We start from the raw sequence: 25,724 nt of genomic DNA on the forward strand, positions 1-25,724 counted from the left end.
CTTCTGGAGCTGCCATTAGCGAGGAGCGAGTTTGATGGCTGTGAGCATCTGCGAGGTTATATTTTTCCTGCAGATGCATAGTAACTCCTGGCCAAAGGAAAGTATGTCTGCAACATTTTTTTAAGGTCATTAGGAGTAAGGAACAGATGTTGAGGTTTTTCAGAATGGTGCTTTGAAGTGCCATTTAGGAGTCAACTGACGAGACTGACCCTATAGGCAGTGATTTTGGGACTGGAACACAGAGGAACCATTGCCCACAGTTACCCATCTGGTATCCATCTGGTACCAGCAAACAACAGACAGTACCAAATCGCAGAGAAGCTGTACCAACTGCTAAATTGGTATCAGCAAGCAAAGAAGGTCGCCACCCAACAGCAGTTGCAAGCAGGAGAAACAATGTCTGTAACATTTGCAGACTGGTATCCGAAGATCCGGAGGAACCTGATGCCACAGCATATGGAAAGCAATTCCTCTCTCTAAGCCTGCTTATGCTGATGTTGTTTGCTCGGTATTAATCCAGGTTTGGGACTTTTTTTTGTTAACCATATTGAATTTGCAGTGTGGAGAGCTTTTGTCATAATGCCACTGAGAGAGCGCCTCTCTTTAGTGGTGTCTGTGTTTAACAGGATTATGGTGGATTTAATAGCCTGTGCTACAAGCTAACCATTCACATTCTAGCAATACTCTTCCAGAGTGGTGTCAAGTCACAATAGAAGGAGTTGAGGCTAACTTTTAACTCCGTGACCATTCACTCTGCTCTTTCTCTTTGATGTGAACTATTCTTGGGGAAAGGTGTGGTGGGGGGTTATTTCCCCATTTTATTGCCATTTTCCGCTTCTTCCCTTTGTTCATTTTCCCCTTTTCTTCCTTCTTTTCTTCTCTTGAAGCAGTGTGCTGGTTTGTACAGTAGCTAAGTGTTTAGAATGTAATAATACAACAGCGAGAGATTTACTGCCTTTAGGCGCTACCCCTTCTACTCTTGAGGACCTCCAGCAAGGCATGATTTTATAGACAATGAAAGGCTCTTTCTCCCCTGTGAAGCTGCCTGCCTGCAGGAAGCTTTTCACTGTCTATTTCCACTACTTGCTCTGCAATTTAGTTTCATGCCCTGCTATTTCCCCCTTCCCTCCCTCTTTCTGTGCCGGCGTACGCATGCACATACCCCCTGCAAGTGCATTCAGCACCAACAGCAGATGTAGGTAGGAAGGACAAAATGGCATTATCTTTACGTGCATGCTTAAAACCTCAAAAATACCCCCAAATGTTTTCATTTGCCATCCTCGGTGTAAGTGGAAGTATTGATCTGTCCCCTGTTTGCTTTCCAGGTTCTGACTGTCATTTCATTTTCCCTAAAAAGAACACAAGCTTGTATCTGTGCAGCATAGAATGGCCATTACACACTGGCACCAGTGCCAAGAACTCTGCTGACTTAGCTAGAGAAAGATGCTGAAAGCCCCTGACTTTGAGAGAAAATTCAATTCAATTTACTTTGTACAGTGTCTCTCATGAAGTATTTCAAAATGCCTTATATCGGGAGATAACATTATGAGAAAATGCTTTAGAGAACTGGGTATTCAGATAGCAAGACAAAATGATACACAACAATGAACTGGAGTAAAAGAAAAGATGACTGTCATTTAAAAGCAGTAATCATCTGGATAAGTAGTCTTGTAAACTAATTACAGTGAGAAGAGAAGCAAAGAATGCAAGACTGGGAAGAACATGAAGCAGCTGAGTTTCAAACAGAAGCTGAGGCAGAAGGACCAGTTTCGTTTGATGCAGGGGGAGGAATGGTGCATGGTATCATAAAACGACTACGAGAGATGCGCTTTAAAAATGCATTCACATGTATGTATTGCGTGTGGTGTGTATTGCATCACGAATGTATCTCGGTGAAGAGTTAAATTATTCTCTCTAGCAGCTGGGAAGAAATTAATTACATTGGCCTGGTTCAGTGGAAGAGCAATTGAAATGCCCCCTTGTAGTTGGAAAGAATCAATGCCGGTACGTGCTGAGGTTTTTTTTGTTTTGCTGCTTTCAAGTTTTGTGCTCAGCTCAAGGGCCTCTGTTTGCCTCTGTACTCTGAGAACAGGTTTGCAAGTGAGGGTGTTGCAAATCTGGTGCTCGTTAAAGACAATTAAGAGGTGGAATTAACCAAAGCATATTATCCAACTAATGGAAGAAGAAGCCACCCACAGAGAAGGACACAGGCCAGGAAATGATCTCATTTTGCATGGTCAGAGGAAACCATAGTCCTCCTGCACCAGGGATCAGGGATCACGGAGCTAGGGTTCAGAAAGCAGAATATTATCTTTGTGGGGCTGTGCATTTTTGGCTTCACCTCCATCTTTGCTATTTTCTCTCTAGTTTGTGTTGTGAGATACGGCAAATGCTGAGAGCTTATTTTCTACTGAGCTAAGGCAATTGCCATGTTTTTAAACTGTTATGGGAACAGCCTGCTTCCCTTTTAAAGTTCCCATCTGTGTTTGTGCTTTCCTCAGTCTATTGCCTTTATAAAGAATTTTCCTCTCTCTAATTCTAAGCCATTAGTTTCACCTCCTTGAACAAGGTAGGGCATTAGTGGGGTGAAGTAAATCCTGACATAATCAGCCTTGCTTAATTCCAGTGTGGAACGCTGCTGTCATCAGTGTTCCTGGCGCTCATCGCACAGGGAGAAGGGATGACTGTAAATATGTGCACTTACATTTGTGTATGTGTAATATACATAGAGAGAAAGGGAACATTTAATTGCCTAACAGTCTAACTGACCAAGTGCTGCTCAGGCTTCATGCAACTGATTTTCTAAGTGAAAATGTTCAAAACTGCTCACCAGCAAAGCTAAGATCATCAGTAACTCTGCAGCATGTATCTGTGTTTCTTATTGGGAAGAGGAAGGATGGTTTGATTACTATCACTTTTTTTCCTTTAGACAAGGTTGTTTTTCTCACCCAGGGGAAATGCATTCTAGCAGCGTGAACATAACTATTAATCAACACTTAAGCAATAATCAGTGAATGAAAAATGATGACCAGAAACTGAAAATGTACTTGCATAACTACGTTGGTGCTTTTCCTTGGAGATCATGCCCTTGCATTTTAACATGAACAATTCTTATAAAATTAGTGCTGATATATTCCAAAAGGTGGTGATTTAAAAAGCCAGCACTTATTTTTCTTGTTAGAAAAGAAAGAAATACTAGGAATGAGTGATGAAATCAGCATAAGTAATGTTACAGAGCTATTCAATAGTCTCTGAGATAGACCCTCAATTGATGCGAACCAGTAATATCTTATGGGGTTACCTCAGAGATGTAGATGCCTAGGTCATCATCACTGAAATGCTGTGTTCGAGTGTGTGAAGGCATGTACAGGATACAGAGATACTGATATTTTCATCCAAGAAGGAGATGCAGCTACTGGGAGATGCAGGTGTATGTCTGCTTTGGGAATTCCTCCAAGAAGAATCAAATGCTATTGAAATTAAAACAAATCACCGTCATCAGCATTTAGTGTGCTCTCCTGAATCAGGGCCAAGGTATGTGATGGCACCCAGCACAAACCGAGGCCGTGAGACTCTGCTTGGACTGCAGCTATACCTCCCTCTAGCTCTTGAAGATGCATTTTGACAGCCACAGTTCTAATGGCATCAAGTGGTGTTTTGGAACAACTTCAACACTAGAACATTGTATCAAATTTTAAGAAGTGAGTGTCTGTATGCATGGTAGCAATGGTAGTGGGGGGACGGTTGGACTAGAAGATCTTGTAGGTCCTTTCCAACCTTATGATTTTATGTGTTCAAGAGAAAGGAGGCTCAACACATCCTGTGACTGAGCCCAGAAAAAGAACGTTAAAAGTCTTTGAAATCATACTTGGGCTATGAACTGGCACCCACAGACATTTGTTGGTTCACCTTCTCTCTATTTTCTGTTGAGAAAAGAAATATAAATTTAAATTAGTTGCTAGACTACCGAAAACAAACCTTCAAGACCATGATTTGAGGACCTCCAACAACCACGCTCTCAGGATGGCTGTAAAATGGAGAAGGAACCGAAATGCAAGGTTTCTGCAGCTCTGGGAGAGTGTTGCTTCCTTCCTTAGTCTTTAAAACTGTCCTATGTAGAAATTCAGTATGTACCAGGAAGCTGAAAGTGCATTCTCTCCAGCGGAGGTGCTTTTGAGGGTTCGTGAGGAACACTGTCTTGGTTTTCCATTGCAGCCTCTTAGTGAGGAAAAGCGCTACTAAGACGATCGAAAGGAAGTGTGAAAGATGCCGTCTTACATCCAAACAATAGTAAAGCAGTGTTGATGGGCTCATATAGCATTAGGCTCTTCTTTGAGGACTGCTTCTGTCATTAAAATCAATGCAACTTAATTAAAGCAAATTATAGATAGATACATCTATAAATAAGATATTAAAGTGTGCTGCTGAATATGATAATTGCTGCATATTTAGCAATCAGCGTGTGTGTTCTGCTTTTGCCAGGAGGGATTTCTTTCAGTGGAATCAATGGAGCTTTATTAAAAACCATCCAAATTAGAGGGAGAAATGATGAGTGTTATAATAACGTAAAATCACTGTTTCAACTTTCATTGCAAAACCAGGAAAGCAAAATACATCCCTCTTTGTGTATGTAAGGAAAACATCGGGAAAAATCTTTTGAATTGTGAACACTGCTAGAATTTTTAATTTTTACCTTTTGATGCAAAACATAAAAAGTCTGGATGGAAGAAAACATGTTTTCTGTGGAAATGCTGGAGGTCTTGAAGGGTGGGATAATTAGGATATCATAGCAGCAAGCAATTAAGAAGACCCCTTGGATCAACTTCATCCATTTCACATGGAATATGCAGTTTACTGTCGTACATAACTCACCTCTGTTTTAGCAGAGTGTGTCAGATTGTCCTAAATCCACTGGCAGATCTACAGCCTAAATCTACAGCCAGGCAGATTGTTGAAATGCAAAAAATAAAATGGATGGATTTTGATTCTTCACCTGTGTGCGAAACATTGGGGCTGGGGTGGAGAACAAATCTGCTTTTACCTCTCTGAGTTTTTCTTCAGTTTTCACTTAATTGAAAACAAAAACCAACTGTGTCTCAGCAGAGGGGAGACCTGGAGGTTAAAGGGCACATTCCGTTATACCATGGCTCTTTTTGGCATGCTGAATCTCAACCCATGTGATTAGAAACGCTCACAGACAAAAGAAGAGCTTTGAGAACAGAGGTCAAGCCAGCATCTGAATCAAGTCCTTTAACAGATGATCACAAGGCTATTGAAAAATGTGCTAAGCAATCCGGCAGCACTGTGTGCCATGTTTATACACAGAGTTGCAGGCAAAAGGCAGAACTGGGTGGGATTTTCAAAGCACTTGGTGATGGCGGAGCACATGCCTCACTCTGCAGGCTTCCTGGGCTGGATCATGTCTTGTAGTGCTTGTCAGTCATGTAAAACACAACAGTGGTATCATGCCATTTTTTATGGAGAACCACCATGCACATGCTCACTGTCGTTCATACCACAACGGTTGTCCAACCCTGGATGCCTTGCTCCATACAGAAGGGGCACAGGAGGCTGCCCTGTCCACTGCTGCTTTTAGCCTGGAATATATACTCCAGGTGGAAGCCAATGTGAAGCAGGTGAGAAGAAACAAAATGCAGCATCTCCCAGGCAAAAACATGGCCTCTCACATTTTTCTGCATAATATTCAAGATAGCCTCAAGCTTTAGAATGAAGCACATCTTTTTCTGCTTATGTTTCTCTTCTGCAGCCCCAGCACTTTCCTGTAGGCAAATCCTTGGTTTATTTCAAGATACCTCCCTACAGGGGTACTCTACTTGTGCCATACAGCGTACGCACAAATGTTTGAATGACCTAAGACATTTCTTCTCTGGTTTGATCTACGTGTGCATGTCCACTTTTTTTTCTTTTTTTTTTCTTTTTTTTTTTTTTTCTGGGAACTTAACCTAGGGAGAATTAGCAGGTTGCTTGCTGTTTGCTTATCATTTCTGTGCCTTACAAGACTCATCTGAAGCACCCTGCAGTTACTGTGTCTAACAAAGGAACAGCTTCACTGACACCTGTACAACTTCGTTTTGTTTTCTCATTTTCTCTACAGTTCCTTGTTCTTTTGAGTAGGAATGGGAAATTAAGAACCTACAGATTCCTGTCTTGCAACAAGTGTAGATTGCATTTGTCCCGGAGATGAAGGAGCCCCCAGCCTGCTCCCCTGCTCCTCTCCCTGCCAGTCCCCTGCTGCTGCCTGTGGATTGAGTTTTGTGAATTGTTTGTTGTTGTTTTTTAATACAGATAGCTTTTCCTTTCCTCAATTTAGGCATGCTGCTGCTCTTTTAATTGCGCTGATGGGATGATGGCTGTTTCTGTGTTTATCTCTCCCCCGTTATTTTTGCATATTCATGTTTTGCTTGTTAGTTATTTGAGGCCGCTCTGCGCTAAGAGATGATTTCTTCGTAATGACGGCTTTTTTTTTTTTAAAGTTGATGTAGTTAATTTAAAAATACAGATGTGTGTTTCCAATCATTCTTTCTATCGTGCATTACTGAATGTTTGTGAAACACCATTGCTATGCTCTCCCAGTACTGGTGGGTGCTGATGGCAAGAGCTGAGCAATATCCCTTCTGCCAGCTCCAGCACCGCACTGGCCACTGCATGCTCAGCATCCCTTTGGCCTGAGTGGGACTGCCAGGCTTTAGCTCTTCTACTACAATTGTTGTTTTCTTCCCTAATCACTTTAAAATCACTAAAGATGTGCTTCAAACCTACGCCCCTGTCCAAGGCCAGCTGTGTGCTTCCTGTCTGGTGGGAGGGAGGACAAGCTTGGAATATTTTGATCTTGCTAATTAGTATCTTTAATGCCAATTTTTAGCTTAATAAGTTGTGGAGAGAGCAAGGAAAACCATTGCTTGAACTCAATCTAAAGCATAAATAACTTGGATGAGGAAGGTGCTTCTATTTTCACAACTTCTCTCTTGTCGGGGTAGTATTTTATTTTAGGCACTGTTTTGCTCTCAGCTGAACGATGCTATGTTTTTACTGCTGCATGGACAGATGGGGGAAGGAAAGAAGAAATGACTGAGTCTTTAATTAGCGACAGAGAGCCAGAGCTTGCCTTTCCAGAGCGTTGGGGTTTTATATAGGATGGGGAGACTGAGCAGCTTGATGGAACCAAAAGCCCTGCATCCACTGCCGGGGGTTTCTATGGTAACTGGCTCCCAAATCATATATACAAACAGAGCCAGTGGGGGGACTTCCTTCTGGCTGGTCTGCAGGAAACCCATCAGAAGAGGGGCGTTTTCAGGCTGTAAAAAGGCCTTGCAATGTAAATATTTTTTACTTTCTTGTGAATGGTGTAAGTTTTGGGATCGCTGCTGAACAATTCTAAATCTGTTCCTGCATGTTGGCTGCTACTGCTCATGGTAGGTGTGAAAGTAATCACTGTGAAGCTTGCACAGGGCTGTGGGTGCAGGGTGAGTTACCCGGCACATCACTCTGCTCATAAACATCTGGCTGCTGCACATAATTAATAACCTCGCTGCTGCCGTGCAGGTAGGCTGTATCCTACATGGCTGTTGTGCCAAGCAAACTAAATTATACATTTTTTCCCTCCTCATTCTTCATAAAAAGCAGAAATTAGGAGGTTCCTCTCTAACCGCTGTACCTGGTGAATTAAGGGAAATTATCAACCTGATCAAATTAGCAGCGTGAGAGCAGCCAAAGTGGCCGTGACTCAGCCCGAGTGTGTGTGTCCATTCTCTCTATGTGTCACTTCTACTGGTGGAAAAAATGAATGAATGATCAATTTAGCCTGCTACCCTCCTTTTGAAATGTAGAGCAATTACTGTTATTTTTCACTCACCCGAAGTCAGGCACCTCTAACGCAGGGATCATTTCAAATCAGAGGTGGTTATTTCCCGTGGCCATCAGTTCCACAAGGATTCCTTCCTGTTTTGATTTGGATAAAGGGGAGATAGCAAGAAGCCTGTGCTGAATAATCTTTCCTCTTATGAGTGTCTTGGATGCTTAGTGAGTGGTAAGGTGCATGATGGTATTTGTCGAGCATAATTCCTGTGCTTTGCTAGGAGCTGGAAGGGATGATGCCTTTATTTGCATTGGACTTATGTAATGGGTATGCAGTGGAGAGATTGTACACAAAATTACTGTGTGAAAGTAGATAAGACCTACTACACCTGAGTGCACTACCTGTCTCATTATAGCTTTTAAATTCCACTGTGAAAATGACTTATTGTGCGTAAATTACAAGGCTAAGAAAAATGTGCTCTAACCTGTGGAATGTGCAGCACGTGTTAAATTTTGTTTGTTTTTCTATAATCAGGCATTTGCAGAAAGCTTTGTGTGATTTATTCTTTTATTTTTAATGAATTGTTAAAAATGTTTGAAAAGGCATTAAATCTTCCCTTCTGCCATTAATCTGTAAAAGGGGAAGGGGATTTTAAATGGCCTCTTAGTATATTGCTTTATAAAACTGCTGATTCTAGCAGCACCGGAATAGGAACACATACTAATGTAGGAAACACTGAATGCAGTCAGAGCCTCCTGCATTTATGGAGAAAAAGACTAATAGCTCCATTTTAACAAGGCTCTTAACACTTTGGGCCATCAGCAGTCATTGAGTGAGTGAAATTGGGAGAGTTCCTGTGTGCTAAAAGCATTGAAGTTCACCATTTTGTACTCCAGTTGGAGACTTCCAGCTAAGAATTGTGCTCTCTAGCCAACTCCAGTTGCCATCTTCAAAACAAACCAAGCAGTGGGCTGGCATTTTAACTGAGTGCGCTAATGCTTCACTTCTGAAACAGCACCAGAGCACACCAGATGCACATAAGTCCCAGATGGATACTTAGATTTGCAGTAGTGTTAAGGGAAGTTTCTGGATTTGTGTTAAGATTGAAAGCAGTGCCTGTTTATATCCTGTTTTATACTTGAGAAAAGCACATGCAGTGGAAGAAAACAGCAAACTTGGTACTAAGATGCTTGCTTTGATTCAAGGAGTTACACTGCAGGAATCAGAAGCAGTATGCTTACTTAGATTAGCTCCTCATGTTATTGAATTCTAGGAAGAAAGCCAGTCAGGGAAGGGAAGACAGTATCCCAGCTAGCATGCAAACAAGGAGAAGTCTTGAAGACTGTACCTGTTCTAATCAGCTCTTTGATACAGAAGCCTTTCTTGTTAGCAGTGATAAGATTACGTATGGGATTTGGAGCTTCTTTGAGCCCCTACCTTTCCTCTGTTGATTTTGGCATATTGTAGCATCATACGTTCTCTGCTTATTGTTTTGAAATGCATTGTTAGTAGCTGGGGTGCATAATTGATCTTCATCTCTAATTACTCTCCTCTCCACAGGTTCCTGGAAAAGGTCCAGATGGGAGCTCATACAATCTCCACTTCGAAGGGATGGAAAGGCAGTATGCATCTTTACCCAGGTACAGTGCTAAGCTTTGTACCACGCACTCTTTGATTCACCCTCCCTCCAGTGTGTAGGGAAATCAGCCTAATCCCTGGCTCTTGTGTGAGACATATTGCAATTTCATCTTGTCACCTTTTCTGCTGATGTATTGCTGTCTTTATAACTGTCCTAATAATTTGAACTTATAGTTTTAAAAGAGAAAGTCTCTCTCACTGAACATGTCAGCAAGAGCCGTGATCCGCTTGTAGAGAACGTGACACTGAGGAAGCTGGCTCTGCAGTGGTTACAACAGGTCACAGCAGAGCATAACTAACAGAGTTTATAGTGATGAAATCCATCTGGCAATGATGGAGTACTGCTGTGGAAAGTCTCCACTGTGGCAACCACAGCTACTGAAGTCCCATGTTGCTGCAAAGTCCCACTGAGTAGAAGTCTTATTCCAGTAGAACTTCTCTGTGCCTAACTGAACCCTGTGGAAATAAGAACCAATCCTCTGAAGACTTTTTCAATTTTTAATTCTTATCCAACTCAGTCAAAAGTAATTCTAGTCTGAAACCAGTGGGATATAACAAAAAGAAAGCATTTCACAGATTTCAGTCCCGTTTCTATGGGACTTCTGAACAGCGTAAGGTGTAGCAAGCTAGAAAGAAGAGTGAGAGAACACCAGAAGGGAAGATGGGAAGAAAGCTAGAAAAATAGAAAAAATTCTCCCTGCAGAACCAGGGGGCTGAGAAAAACCTTTATGAGATTGCACAGTCCAATTCTTGGACCTCCTAATCAGGTAATTTATACAAACAAAGCAAAAATAAGCATGCAGAGATTCTTAGTTGTGAAGTTGTGCTGACATTTAGGAAATCAATGAGTAGCCTCTTTTTCTTCTTTTTTTCTCCACTGGTCTGTTTGCATTCATAGGAGTTACAGCAAAGGGTGACTGACAAATATGTAATGCTGTGTTCTATTCAACATGAAAATAAAAAGAATATCTTACTTTTGAAAACCCATGCATAGAGGCTTTTACACACACACACAGAAAAATTATTAGATGTTTGTAGGCATTTTTAATGTGTGATTTCTAAACCAAAAGTGTGTCTGTAGTCTAGTTACTGCCTTGAAACAACAGTATTTTTCAGCCTTTGTTTTGGAACTTGTTCCTTTGCACTTATTGGCTTTTCATGCACTTTTATAGCTGCGTCTTACTGTGTTGGTTAAAGAAATACCTTCTTTCATGGTCCTTCAAAACTCACATTTCTGGCATTTTGTAGCAGGGATTTTTGCAGGTTGGTTCTCTGTACTTCAATGTAGTCTTTTTTTTTTTTTTTTTTTTATCTACTTTAAACATGTTGGTTACTTCCTTTTGAATTACAAGAATGAAGTAGCAATTGCTGCCCAGTGTAACTCTCTACAGCCATTTTTCAAGTTCCCATATCATATCTCCTTTTATTCATCTTTCATTCCAATGAATCAGTTTAATTTTTGCAGTCTTTAAAAATGGAAATTTCCCAGTGAAGTAATTTCATCACCCTGAACTCTCTTTGTATCACCTATATTCCTTTTTGAGCTAGAATACCCAGTAGTGAGCAGAGTACTGCGGATGCAGGCACACACTTACTTGATGTAGCAGCAAAGTGTTCTGTGTATTCCATCTGTTCCAGTCCTTTGGCATCCTCAGTGTGTCCCCTGGGTGTATGGTTCACTGAGGCACCCTGCGTATTTTCAAGGTAAATCTGTCTAATCATAAATCTCAGTATTCTTCCTGAAACTTCAACTCAAAGGAAACATGACTCTCTTAGCTCTTCACAGCTCTTCTGAAAGGTTTGAGCATTTAGCTGGCTGGGACTCACCATTTAGGAAGTCATCCAGACATTCAATAAGCTTTTGGAGATCAGTGTGAGAAGAGTGTTGTTTCTCAGTGCCTAAGAAGATTATGCTGCAGTGAGATGGAGTGTACATTAGATGGGTTATGTGCAGTGCCCAACCTGAAGGCTCGCACTGTCACATGTAGGCCTTGTCACTTTCATGTATGCAAGAGCATTTCCATCTGGACAGAAGCAGAGCTTTGGGATAGACTGGCTTTGGGTATGCCTGCAGTTGAGCAATTGGCTCTTGTGTTTTATGCTTACATTTTGTAAGTTTTGCAGTTTCACGTTACTGCAGTAATTAGGCCCTGACAGTCACAAATGACTGGATCACTACAGTGAAATCTACATCCAGAAGAAGTGGATGCAGTCTCATTGCCAGCCACTAATGGAAATGAGTGATTTCTTTTTTTCTCATGGCTGAATGCCCAGGAGTGTAGAGAAATCCAGGTAAAAGCCACCTATTTGCCAATCTATTCTCAGTGGAGCATCTTGAACTCTACTGTAATGTACAGCATCAGAAGACAGAGAAGGAGATGGAAAAAGAAAGAAATAGGTGGGGCTACTGAGGTAGTCTTTCCTCAAAGAAAACCATTCTTCTCCCCAGCATTCTCGTAGTTCGTGATTTTCATGTCCTCCTTGTCTTGTCCTGTCCTCATCTTGGTCAAACCACTGAGCTATATATGGCATATAATTGTCTATGAATTTATCCACTTAAGTCCAGCTTAATAAGAGAGATTTAAGGAGGATCAGATTAGGGCTGTAGATGCTGGGAAACAGTTTCTTATTGCAATACAGCATTGAGTCTGGGAGGCTCTGACCTTTGCCTGCCTCTCTGGCATGGCACAACACCAGGAAGGAGAGGAAAGTGCTGAGGCTGCTTCTGATTTCCCTGGAGGAGAGTGAGGAGGGAATCTGTGCAGTGTCAGGAGGAAGTGGGACCTGCTCAGTGAAACTGTTCTGCTTACCTGAAGCCAGCAGAAGCCACGCCAGCGTGTGTATGGACAGACAAATCAAGGAAGAGAGCTTTGGTTTTCCTCCCCACTGAGCAGGCAGGAAAGATCATCTGCCAAATAGCTTTATGAACATGCGGTGCCTGAAGGCACCACCCCGTTCAGCGCAAAGGCACACGAAGGGGAAGACTGTCAGCAGCATCTGCACATCTTTGCGCTGGGTTGTAAAATCTCAGCGTTAAACAGCATTGCTGCTTTGCCCTTTTGTATTTCTCTGGCTTTCTCTGAAGCTGTTAATTTGAGACTAGATATTATGGGCCAAATTCAGATGCTGTATTAACCATATTTGAGGAATTGTGCTGTGTTGCGTGTGCTTGCCTTCTCAGTATATGCCGCAGCAGATCCAGTGCTCCAGTCTCACTGAGCTCAGTGACACCCTTTTCGCCTTTGAATGCAGGATCTGTTCCTGTGTAAGGTTACGTTTTTAATTAACAGCTGAAAACAGGAGGCAGCAGCCTTTGGAGGAAGGCTTTGTATGTGACAGGTTTAGTGAGCGGCCAGATGAGTTACCTAGTTAAGCTTCAAGCTAAAATAGTGCCAGTCTGTACACTTTGTTTGGAAATGTCTACAGAGCCAAACATCTGAATTGGATGATAAATGGCTGTGGCAGGAGAGTGGCAGGTCTTCAGCTCACACTGCATTGTGCTGTTCCATCTGTAGAAAAGAAGCAAAATGAGAAAGACAGAATGGAAGGCTTTGCAAGAGAGATACAGTTCTTTGCACTCGGTGCTTGCGTATTGCCCTGGGGCTAAGGCTAAGTAGTGCTGAATGGTTTTATTAAGCAATGTTAAATCCCCCCTGCTTAGGAGGAGAATGGCTTGATTCTTATACCCCTTAGCCTCCTCTTTGGGGAAGAGGAGCATGACAGGAGTGTGGAAGCCAGAAAAACATTAGTATTTCTTAAGCTATTTTTAACGACAGTTTTCGTGGTGTAATCCAGAATATTTTCCTGATAGAAGCATGGAATGGATACTAAGCTGAGATTGCTCTATTTGTTCATAGTTTTATTTTTGAACTTGCTTGTATGAAAGTCTGTCTTAATGTAAATCACAGGCTTGCCAATGGCAGCCTTGTTCAGAAGAATCTTGTGTCTCCATACTTACTCTTTGCTGTGGTGATGGAAAAGCTGCTGTAACCAAAAGCAGAGACTGTCAGATGCTGAGATGGGACACTGCTGGCACGAGTGTAAATAGAAAGTTCATCCATCTTTCTGGTAAGAAATGTTGATTCCAAAAGAAATCTAGTATTCCTGACTTTCTCTGGAATCCTCCTGTCACTGAAAAACATACATTTTGTCAAGAAAAGGGGTGGAACTACACTAAGAATGTCACAAACTAATTACCAGGACAAAAAATGAGTTCAGGCTGTGTAGATGAGTTCAGCTCTATTGCTGTGGCTGGGAGGAGACCAATAAGCAAGCTAGCAATTGGCTCATAGGAATATCTGTCTTGAATGTAGCTTAAAAATGGGAGGCCTGCAAGCGTATTGAGGAAATGGTTTTGCAGTACAGTAACATCCATGTAGTCTTGTCATGCTAGAAGTTTCTCTTCATCTCAACCATGTAGCTTGCACTTTCTCATGCAGTAGCTAGAAGAAGCACAACTGCCATTTCTAGACTTGAAGCCAGAAAGGACAACTTTAAATGCCTTATCTGAGCCTTCTAAGATCTCTACCTTTCTGCTTCAGACTAAATTTTGATTTTGAATTTTGTTTTGATCCGTCACGTTACTTTTATAAATGTAATTAAATTAATTAAAATTTCCAAAAGTGGTGAATTTGTCACATTCTTCAGAATATAATTATTTTGCCATTTTAGAAGTTAATTTCTCTTTTTCCTAAGTATGAAGTTGTTGGTTTTCCTTTTCCAGATACCATAAGTTTCTACTAGATTCTAAGATCCAAGTGGTCTGCAAAATCCCTCTCCTCTTGCAGCTTTATGTGGTGATCCTTTATGTTATCTTTTAACCTCCCTCTCAGTAAATTAAATAATTGAACACTTAAGTCTTTCACTATCGAGCGTGAAAACAGCATTGACTCAGTAGGCAGGAATCCCCATGCAGGCAAATTAGAAGGTAGCCTCCAGAGTCAAGTCAAAAACATTTCCAACTGTTTGGATCAAAAGAAACATTTCTGTAACACCTATGTTGTGAAGAGATAAGGATCTTCAAAGAGAAGGAATGGATTACTAAGCAAGTTTCATTAGCTTTTTCTTGCAGTTGAGTGCTTTTGCCTTTATTTTACTGAGTTCATTTCAAAGTGCACAGTTTCTGCAATTGTATCTCAAAAAAAGTCACCCAAAAGTGACTTGCCACAGATCACAAGAAAAAGTTAATTCTCCGTTAAATAAGTCATCATTCACCATTGTCTAGTAGAATCTGAAATTAATATACTGACATGACTTAAATATGTATAAAGTGTATTTGCCTAGTTAGCAAAAAGAAATCACAATTTTTAGTGCAGACTATAATTAGCTGCAAATCAACTTGTCAGAGCGTTCCCAACCTATGGGAATTGACTAACCGAAGAGCACAGATGAAAAAGGAAGGCTTAAAATCAATAATTAGAATCAAGATTCCCTGCTTCTTGGATAAATCACAATTATGTTTTTCTCTTTAAATCCCTTTGCTTTAACTAGATCCACCCGTATTGCAAGAAGTCTGTCCTTCTTATCATTTTAGATATTTCATTTACTTTCTTCTTTGATATCAGAAAGTATGTTGCATGATATTCACTCAGCAGTGCAGTCATGGTTATAGCTGAGGGACAGGATGTTGTGGTTGCTTTTTGTTGACCCATGCACAGGTACAGCGGTCACACAGTGGCTCGGTGCTTCTCTGAAACGCTGACAGTGCTGCCCTGCAGGACTGCTGCTCTTCTGCCAAGTTATCTTCTAGGGACCTTCCTGGTGCTCAGCAACTTCTTAATAACTGTCTGCTCTCAACCTTCCATTGTTCCACACTCCATTACATGGCTCTCCTCGGATCTTTTTTATCTTTTTATAGCCCAAAGTCGTGCTTTGTGATAGGCAGAGGGGGACAATACTGATGTGGACTGCAGGAATCGCAGGTGACGCAGTGCTGCCTTCTAGCACTGTTATAACGGTGGGATCCTCCACCTCATTCAACAGGGCACTTGCAGACATTTATTTTCATAAACACAGGTTGTTTTTTTTATTGTTTTGTTTGTTGGTTTTGTGGGTTTTGTTTAGCTTTACCAAAATAGATATTGTATTTCTTTTAATATTCACCTGGTAAAGCTGCAAAGCTAAGACAACTTGATTATTTGAAGTCTTAACAATAATTAAATAGGATTATAATTAAGTAGAGAGCAAAAGCGAATGACCCACCTAATTTCATCATCCTACTCCTGTGAAACATAAATAATATTCAAACAGTATATTCTTCAGTGCACTTGATTATTAACTTTCTCTTCTGTTTTAGTCATCTAAGTCATATCAGTAACTCAGGGATATTTTTTAAATATGATTTTTATCTTGACAGCTGTATTTTCATTGAAAATGCAGCAAAGTCTTATCTGTCTGCATCTTCCAATGTAGTGATCTCATTATAAATGAAGTATGTGTATGGTTTTCATTGGTTTTTAAGTCCTGGCAGATGAATTTAGAATCAGTTTTAATGGAAATACTGGTCTTACTCGAGGACCCCCAAGATACATTGCAATAAACCAGCCGTGATGAAATGCGGGCAAAGAAAAAAAGAGATCCTTCTTACATGCTAGAGCACAAGCTTGTGAACCAGGCTGCTTTGCTTATTAAAAGATTAGCTTAAATCCAATATCAAACAGTTTAAGATTTGCTTAACTAACTTTACTTAACTCTGCAAGGAAATAAAACTGATTGCTATAGAAACTGGCCAACATCTGTGAGAGGTCAGGAAAGTCATTGTATTTCAGGAAGAACAGCGTCCAAGTCTGAAATGGGACACCTCGTTTGTGATAAATGCACACAGCAGGAAGCTGGAAGTGCTCTGTTGCATCTTGCTATTACCTTTGTTTCAATTGCTTGACCGCATTGTGCTGTGGTGCTAATAACATCTCTGTGTCTTATATTACGTCATTATAAGGCATTTTTTGTGTGTGTGTGCTATCAAATGGTATTTGTCCTAAAGCTTTTGGAGTTCATAAATAATCTGTGCATACCTTCTGCAGGGAGAGTCTTGGGACTAAAAACCAGTGCAGGTAGGGAAATGTCCACTGTATGCTGTAGACATAGTTCAAAAAATGCTCTTGTGTCTGTGGCAACCTAAATTTATCCAAGACTTGGCTGAAAGGAAGAAAGAATATTGTAAATAGGATCAGAAGTATAGATGTAAGTGGAATTTAAAAAGAAGGAGATGTAGTTGTTAAATATTAATACAGCTTTCTAATGAGGAAAGAAATATCAACTGAAACTAACTGGCTGCCTCTATCCTAGCCAAATTGAGTCTTTATGTTGAAAAAGTATACTTTAGAAAGCCAGAAAGGTCAAGGTTCGTGACATCAAATCATGGATAGTGGCTGGCAGGCCACCTCTGTAATTTCCATGGGAATAACTAAAGAAAATTGAGCAAAGAAAACGCCTGCAACAACTGGGACATAGCTTGAAAAGAACACTAAAAGCCAGATGTCCCAGAAGAATACTTTGGAATTGTAGGGGGAGGCAGATGGGGATGGGTTTTGTCAATTTTTCTAATAAGTCAGTCAACTCCTCGTAGCAAAGAGCCCGTTAATGCAATATGGAATAGTTTAGAAGTCAATTAATATTTTGAAACTAAACAACTAGCTTTTTTATTGCAAGGAGATATTAGCTGGAATAAATAAAAATACTTCAAAATGTCACATTTACAAAAAACATGGGTCTGGCATGGATTTGAGTGTATAAGCAGGCATAAGGATCGCTCACTAAAACTAGGAATTCCAAATACAGCTTAAAAATACAATAGTGGAGGAAAACGTTGCTTTTGAACAAAAGGGCTTGAATTAACATTATAAAATTTAATGAAGTCATGGAGACATCGCCTCAGTAACAGAAAAGAAAGCTGTATTAGCTATGCTTCCAAAGAGCAAAAGAACAAAACAGCTGTTCAGAACAAAATTTTAATGAAAGAAATAAGTGTCAGTAGAAAATGGTTAGGTTGAGATGAAGGATCTGTGGAAAAAAGATAACTGAATGCAAATTAAAAACAAGAAGATCAAATTAAAAAACAAAAGCATATGTCCCATAGAATTCATCAGCAAAGTGATGTGCTGAGTGAAACCTGGGGAATAAGATGTGTGCTACAAAATGCAAATACATCCTCTGCATTGTCAGGATGGATATTGAAATTGCTCAGGAGAGCAGAATGAGAAACTCAGCTGGCTGTTGTGTAGCTGTGGATATTGGGAATAAAAACATTGCTGCTTGTGTTGGGCTGTGAGTCTGAACTGATCAAAAAGTTTGGGCTCAAGGATTCAGGTGAGGAAATAAGTTTTTGTAGGAAAGTTCTTTGTAAAATAAGATGAGGCAATCCCAGTGTGGGCATTGCCTTTCTCTTGGTAAATAAGTCTGGAGGTGTGGCTGAAGAATGATTGCCAGTGGGCATGCTTTAGAAACACCTTGAGAGGAGAAATGTAGGAAGCTAACAGCACTCGGTAGAGATGACTGAGGTACCTGAGGACATTGGGTGAGGATTTTTTGAGCAAGCGTCCTGCAGTTGTCTGACAGCATTGTGCATAGATGTCCTGCATATTCCATCATAGCTCTGCAAGGCTCCTGTAAATAAACAGCAGCTGTGAGATGGCACCCGTCATTCAGAAGAGGTCTGCAGGTAGTTCTCCACAATCTAGCCTATACCCTTGTCTTCCCAAAATCTTTGCAAAGCAGGTTCAGCAAAAGCAGGAAAGATTAAAACAACAAGGAAGTTGCACTGTCATGATGGCAAGAAGTCAGTTTCTAATAGCAAGCCATTCAAAGCAAATCACTTAAAAGTATTCCTATGTGTGCACTTCTGAAAGAGGATAGGCGATAAAGTAGGAAAGTGAATTTTATGTGAACAGACTTAAATGAGTGCTGTAAGGTAATGATGGGTTATGAAATCTTAAGGACTGAAATACAGTTCTGGGTTCGTTTACAAACACTTGTGGAGGGGACAGGGCTGTGAGCACTCAGTGCCACCCTCTGAGAAATGAGAACCATAGAGAAACTCAGGAACGGTGCCTAAAAACAGACCTGTGGCTGTTTATGTTGTTACTCTCTATGAAAACCTGCCTTGAGAGAAAAGAGCTTTTATATAAATGGGTGATTAAAGGAAAGAGGTAACTAATTTGGGATGAAGAGAATCACTGAAGAAGTTAGTAATAAAAACAGTTGCTAGAGTGGCTGCTTAATACAACACATTCAACTGGCAGCCAAACTGCTTCCATTTCATGAGTAGGTGACATACTTAATTTCTCGGCACAGAAGTCTCTTAAACACATATCAAGAGAATATCCTAAATGTCATGGTTTTTTATCCACTTTCTTTGCTCATTCACCTAAGGCTGTTATTTTGCTCTTCATCTATGGCACTTCAGAAAGTCATGCTTCGGATATGTCGATCCAGGTTGAGTAACCTTATTCGGCAAGAAATGCCATAGAAACTAGTGTAAGCCTGATCCTGAACCATTGCAATCCATGGTTATGTTCCTCTCAATTTCAGTGGGCAGAAGCTTAGACTGAAATGCAGTCCGTGTTAGAACACATTCCATCATTTCTTTGCTGTCTGTGTTAGTTTGAGAGTAATTTGATAAGCTTTGGTATTATTTCTTATACCTAATTGGCATCTTTGCTTTTTCCCTGTGAACTCTGCACATCAGTGTTAGTAGTCAAAACTTCTCCATAGTTTGGAGATACTAGAAAAAAGGAGCGTGTCTTTGCACGCTACTTTCTTCTCCACGATACTGCATCTTAGCATGGATGTAAGCAAAGTAGGACTTAAAAATAAATGTAATTCAAGGTCATTGGAGAATTGCAAGCATTCAGATCAGTAGCAGTTATGGTCCATTAACTTCGTAAAGAGCCAGCAAAGAGCTGAAACTCTTGCTGTACCCTGTTAGAGAAAATTAATTCCTGCTGTCTTAAGAATCTTCACTCTCATCTCTAGGCTTGGAAGAGATTGTATTGTTCTAGCATTTAATAGTTATGTAAATTAGCACTAATTTTGTCACTCAGCACCTTACAAAATTTTCTACTAGAACAGTTCTTTAAAAATATGGCATAAACAAAGCACAAGATACACTGGGATACTGCTCTTTCATGGTGGTTTATTTGGGAAAAACTGTATAAACTACTTGAAAATGCTGGGGATGTGCCAGAAGTATACCAACCAAACTTCGTAGGTGTGCAGTTGGTGTTGTATAGTGTGCAGGCCACTCTTGTCCAAAAGGATTCATTTAAAGGTTAGAGCAGGTGGTGACATGAGGAGTCATGTAAACTGGAAGCTGTTCCTCAAGTCACCATCTTCTCTCTGTGTGCAGAGTAATTGATATCTCCTGCACTCGTAACAGCTGAAAAAACAAAGCAGAACATGCAAACTCATTGACTATATAACATACATGGAAAGCAAAAGGAGGCAAGCGTTAACTTTAATAGGTGAATTATCTGCCATCTTTGTTCCACTCCAGATGTAATTCAGCAAGAAGATTGGATCTGTGTGTTAGATAGCCTGAGACAGCGCCTTGGCAAATGGCAGCCAACTCCAAGCAAGAAAGGAGAAAGGGCAGTAATGGTGTGAACAAAGCCCAGCCCAGGTTATCAAATAAAACCCAAGCACACAGGGGTCTTGGATTTTGAGTGGCTGGAGCTTTTCTCCCTTTAAAGCAGAAAAAGAGCCTTTGTTTTCCAGGTGAAAGGAAGTACTCTGAGAGCAGTCTGTTGTAGATCATGACAAAATCTGGCACGCAAAACCAATCTCAGCAAGATTTCACAGTTGAAAATCCATGTGAATGGCTTTTTGCTTGGATCTAGTTGTTAGCGTGCCGTTGTACATACCCGTGTACCACCAGGTTTTGGTCCCTCACTTAGCATCTGTATTATGAATTTTGAATCAGTCTGCGATGCTGTGCTTCAAAGAAAAGAAATATTTCTTTCCTGAGAACAGAGCAGTCTTCAGTACAAAAAGATTGCGTTATTAGAAGACCGTTTTTTTTATTATCACGTTTTTCCTTTCATTTTATTTTCTTAGGGAGGTCATAGTGGTGTGCTCTTGAACTGAAATCAGCCACCCAAAACAGTAGCTGCGACAAAATGAATAGAAGAAAGGACATACTAACAGTCTTTCTTCCAAAGACTGGTAACAGCAAACATGCTTTACATTCAGCAATTACAGATTTCCAAAATGATCTAAAAGCTTTAAGGACAGTTCTCGCTACCAGCCTGACTCCATGCTGGGAGTCCTTTAGTTAGCATTTTAGAGTTCTCTAGAGGCACTGGGGTTTCTCACTGACTGAGGCATTGGGCTGAATGTGAGCATGGTTCTGTAAGGAGCCCCACACAGCTTGGCGTGCTGCACCCCTGCAGCACAACATGGCTATGCCAGTGCTGAGAGCTGCGCCGTGCTGACCGAGTGGCTGCCTCTGCATCACAGCACAGAGTGGCACAGCAGAGCGGCTGGGAATGAAAGTGGATTTCAGAAGGAAAAAAAAAAAAAGCCAATTCAATTAGTCAGTTGAAATTGAGTTGGGCTTTACAACTTGGATTTTTAGGCTGGGATCCATCAGAGCACTTAAGCACCTGCTTTAACGTGAACACATTTTGCTTTTCAATAATATGCATTTGCCTAGCTATCAGAGGCCTCCAGGAAACCTGGACTTAAATGTGTATTGTGAAGCAGGGGAAAGATGGGAGACAGTCAGGGATACTTAAACAAATTTTGTTTTTTCTCTCCCTGAGCTTTCTGTGGTTTAAATAACGCCTCCCTAATGTTACCTTAATGTGCTGGCTTTTGTTAAATATCCTGTACGTAATATCAAAAAAAGGTCATTTAATGAGTAATATGACTTTTTCTCTGAAGAGACTGGTTACTGATCTTAACTTGGAATCTCTTTAGTATTGTTGAAGGAAATAACAACCTGAATGTCATTTTAGTTTGATTTCTTTGTGTGAAGGGCTGACAGCTCTCCCTTCTCTCCCATCACCAAACATCTAAAGAGAGCTCTGTTACTGAGAGATTACTGCACTGGTTCTTGGTCCTACAGAGATTTCATCAGAAGCGTTTCGTTCTTAGCAGACAATGGAAAACGTTCTGCTGTCCCTTATTGCACTTCTTTGTACACAGTCTAAAAATATAAATGGAAATTATAAATACATCTGTAATGTTGGGTCCCAGCTGAAATCACTTTAATCCCAACCTGGGGGAAAAAAAATCAGTACAGAGTCCTTAACCCTGGTCTTTTCCTCCGTAGGCATTTCACCATCAGTTGTACTAGTAGTACATTCCACAAGTTGTGTAAGTTTGTCAAGGAACAGTAGCATACAGAGGCCATTTTGTATCCATTGAAAGATACTGCTGCTTTTTGTTTTTCTGACTTAACAACTGGAACGTTCGTCTTGAGCATTCGGTTATATTATAGCTACTTCATATGATACAAAATTCCTCCCCTTTACTTTTTGATCATTAAAAAAAGGGGACCTTTTAAAGGCTGCAAAGTTCTTTTAAAGAAAGTTCCATTTTACTGGAATTCAAATTTCACGTGTTTGTGAAAGAGGCACCCAAGTCAGTGTTGTTGATTTAATGCTGAGGTTTGGAAAAAGCATCATTCTCAGCTCACCACAGGACCCTCTCCTACTTTGTGCTTTTTGGCTATGGGATTCAAATAGAAGTCTGTCAATGTTAAATAACAACTCTGTTGTTTTTTCGTATCACCATCCGTGACTACCTACCCACCATGAAGTGTTTTGTGCTTTGAAACCTGCGCCTTTCTGCAAACCTGCACTAAACACCTATAGTTGTATGAGTGAGTTTTGGGGAGGAGGAGCCGCTGGTCTGCTTTAAGGCCTGCACAAGCTATTAATTGTCCACTGATTGCAGCTTTGTCCAAAGCACCTGGTTCTGGTAGCACCTGCAGGATGCTGCAGCGGAGGGCACACTGCTACCATGCCCCAGCTGTCAGGTTACTAATCGTTGATGTTACATCCATGTACATGGTGGGCTATTCCTCTAGCAGAATGCCTTGTTTCTTAGTAATTGCATATAATTATCTCTCTCCAGATCGTGAGCACTCAGAAAGCGGGAAATAAAATAATTGTGTTGGCCTTTCTTTTATCTGGGTACTTAAAAGAGAGAATCTAAAAGGAATGTTTCCATGGGGAGTGAGGCTTTTCAGCAACCCGCGTCCAGCACTCAGCTATTTCTTTGCTATCTAGGGCTTTCAGACCTTAACTTCCTGACTTCATTCCAGGATACAGATGTCTCATTCTCTCCCTGCCCTCTCCTCCCCCTTTAGATACCATTTTCCTATACAAGAGCCTAATCCAAAGCTCACTGAAATGCTTCCATTGACATCCAGAGGCTTCGGCTGAGCTTCGATGAGGCTGGGGCACCAAGTTCCACACAGCATTGTGTTATCCCCTCTTCTGTCTGCTATCCGGGCACGCCACAGATTGCTTTTCACCTTTCCTTCCTGCTGCAAAGTGCACTGATGTTTTTTTTATGAACATGCCACTTCAAATCTATCACATCACACAATCTGAAAATAGTTAGAATTATATTGTAGTAGTGACCTTTATTGTTCATTAGTGAATCAGCAGCCTAGCTTACTGTGGCTTTAAATGAGCTATATAAATTGGTTGTTATTTTCGATGATGATTCCCTTGATTTGAACATACCCGAGCAAAGATAATTGTTTGATTGATTCATTATGTAAAAGATTTGTTTCAAGTTAGAGGGTATTTTTATTTAATTTAAAAGAAATTTCCAGGCAAATTGAGACACGGTGTCTTTAGGCATGTCTGGAATCTTTGCCAGGTTCTTACCAGGCTCAAATAGAGAGGTTCCATTCTCTTTTACTCTCTGATGCCCCACGGTAGCTTTGCTGGGTGAGCAGGGAGAGGTGCCTGGGAGGTCTCTCTGGATGTGGGGTTGTCATCATCATCTGAACTGAAGCTGATGATGGTATAATCACTTGCACATAGGGCTCTACTGCATGTGGTTGTTTCATGCCACATTTAAAGGAAACCAAAGCTAACACATAGTGGTGTTTTTTAAAGCCTCTCTTTATCACAGTAGTGGCTTGCTCCTGTCCTTCAATGGCTGTGCTGTCACTTTTGTGAGGTATCACTAATTACCAGCTATTGGCATTGGGTTCCCATTACTTAGAGAGGTGGTGTTGCAGTGCATGTTTAAAGCCTGTTTTTCTGTTCTCTGCAGTGCTCTCCCTCTTCCAGCTTCATCATCCTGATGTCTTCTGTCCTAGGTACATGACTAAGCTGATAGAACTGTTGCCAGAGGCTGTGGTTGCTCTCTCTAGGAGGTTGCTGTGCTCCAAGAGCTTTAGTGTTGCAAATCTTATTTTGTCATCTGGCATACAGTATGGTTTGCAGATGGCACAGAAGAAATTTGTTTAGAAGTTGCTTATCTCTATAAGCAAATAATAAGTGTTGGGGGGCTGCATAAATCTGGTATATTGAAGATTGCACCAGTTTGCAAAGAGCAAAGGATGCTGCACCCAGGAACCATGCAATAAGTCCTGCTGAGTACATGATGCTGCCTCAGACAGGAGCACCACATGGAAAAAATCACACAAGTCTACTGATGTCCTGTTATCTTCCCTCTTTGATAGCATTGCCAGGATTTTTACTGCTGGAAAGGAAGGCAAAGAAGAAGAGTTGCCAGGCCAGGAGTGTAGGACAAGCTGGTATTGTTGGATGGGAGAGTGTGCAGAAGGAATTACAGGGAAGGAAGGGGAAGGGAGCAGTTACAGTGATGTATGTGATAACAGTACTATGTGTGCATCTCATCCACAAGCAGCTACTCTACAGAGCGTGCTGACAGGCTGGTTGGGGAACCAAGCAGACTCATGGCTGAGTCTCACCTCTCTGCTTCTCCCACCAGGATCTGATGTGCCAGCCCCTCCTAATCTGAGCAAGTCAACAGCCTGGCCCAGGCTGCCATCTCAGAGAATGGTGAGGGCTTTGTAAATAGAGGAAACAATTGAATGATAAGTTCACACTTCAGCACGCTGCTTAACAACCTGATAACAGTTAATTACATACAGTATTTTTAAATGCAGCAACAGGCAGATAACTCATGCAGAGATGGAACACAGACACTGGGCCTTACAACTGAAGGTTAACCTCTTACTGCCCACATCCCTAAAGAGGCCTGCAGCCTGCAGCACCCACTTCTCACCAGCTTTGAACATTCACTGGTCAACAGTGACTCAGGGAAATCCCTAGGGCTTTTCTTCAGCAACAGGTGAGTACAGAGCTGGAACAAGCTGCTCTTAGCCCATGGCACTTGCAGAGCCCCTCTTTGAGCAACCCGTGTCCCGGTGGGCAGGGAGCACAGGGCGGTAAAACATAGGATGTCTCCACCACAGCAGCAGGTAGCGTGTGTCCAGTCAGCAGTTGCTGTGCTGGCTGCAGCTGCACTGATGTTAGTGTAACAGTAGAAGCTCTTAAGGAAGAAGCCAGCATAAACACAGCTGGAAAGGGCTGCAGTCACAGGGCGCTCGTGGCCGTCTGCGTGTCTCGGCAGCTGCAGGCAGTGCTACTGCTCTCTGGGCACCGGGTGGGACGTTTCCGTCTCTCCTGGCCCTGTGGGATTCGGGGGTTTGACCCTTGTTATTTAAAGCTCAACTTCAGGACGTCTGCTGTCAGAGCGCCTGCAAAGTTTGTGACTTAATGCAAGTCTAATTAACTGATTTGCCTATCCAAACCTGGAGATTTACACACTTTGGTAGAGGCAGCTGTAAAGTTCTAACTTCAGCTGTTTATCATGCCCTGAGCCTTTAAATCTCAATTATTAAAGGTGGTGTTTAATGGCTGGCTGGAAAAGGGGTGGTTACCAGAGTGTTAATGGAGTGCTGTGAGCCAGGAAATCTATAATCTAATGCCTCTATAGAAATGAATGGCTCTAACAAAAGGGAATATAAGGGAAGGGGGGTGGGGAGGCTGTATTTACAGGCTGCTTGTGCCGTTTAGGAACAAATCAATACGTGAGCAGTAGGGGAACAATGGGGATTGAAATACTGCCTGAAGAAACCAATAAGAGCTGCTTGTTTTTGAGGTTCCCCTTTCCCCTCGAAAGCAGGATCTTTCTTCTTAGATGTTGAACTTTGCTTTACTGCGAAGCAGAAAGAAGAGAATGGCATATCCCAGCGAGTTTCAACAGAATGTCTGCACCTAGAAACAAAATGAAACAGAGGGAAAAATAACCAGCTACTGTCAGTTTCAAAAATCAT

General features: G+C 41.3%; 1 protein-coding gene across 7 annotated transcripts in view; it reads left to right on the plus strand.

The window, feature by feature from the left end:
* The window catches only part of PARD3B (par-3 family cell polarity regulator beta), a 373,510-nt gene that overhangs the window by 334,706 nt on the left and 13,080 nt on the right, over nucleotides 1-25,724 (plus strand). For 6 of the 7 annotated variants that reach the window (XR_016468331.1, XM_090144152.1, XM_090144153.1 and 3 more), the window contains one exon: nucleotides 9,377-9,456. Coding sequence is in view for 6 of the 7 variants with exons in the window: in XM_090144152.1 (XP_090000278.1) it covers nucleotides 9,377-9,456 (80 nt within the window). In the remaining variant the exon portion in view is untranslated. Of the gene's footprint in view, nucleotides 1-1,685; nucleotides 1,808-9,376; nucleotides 9,457-25,724 lie in introns of those variants that run through there. The other variant, XM_090144157.1, reaches the window with a different exon arrangement.

This window comes from Phasianus colchicus, chromosome 7 (assembly GCF_987193195.1).
Source record: "Phasianus colchicus chromosome 7, bPhaCol1.hap1.1, whole genome shotgun sequence".
Taxonomy (NCBI): domain Eukaryota; kingdom Metazoa; phylum Chordata; class Aves; order Galliformes; family Phasianidae; genus Phasianus; species Phasianus colchicus.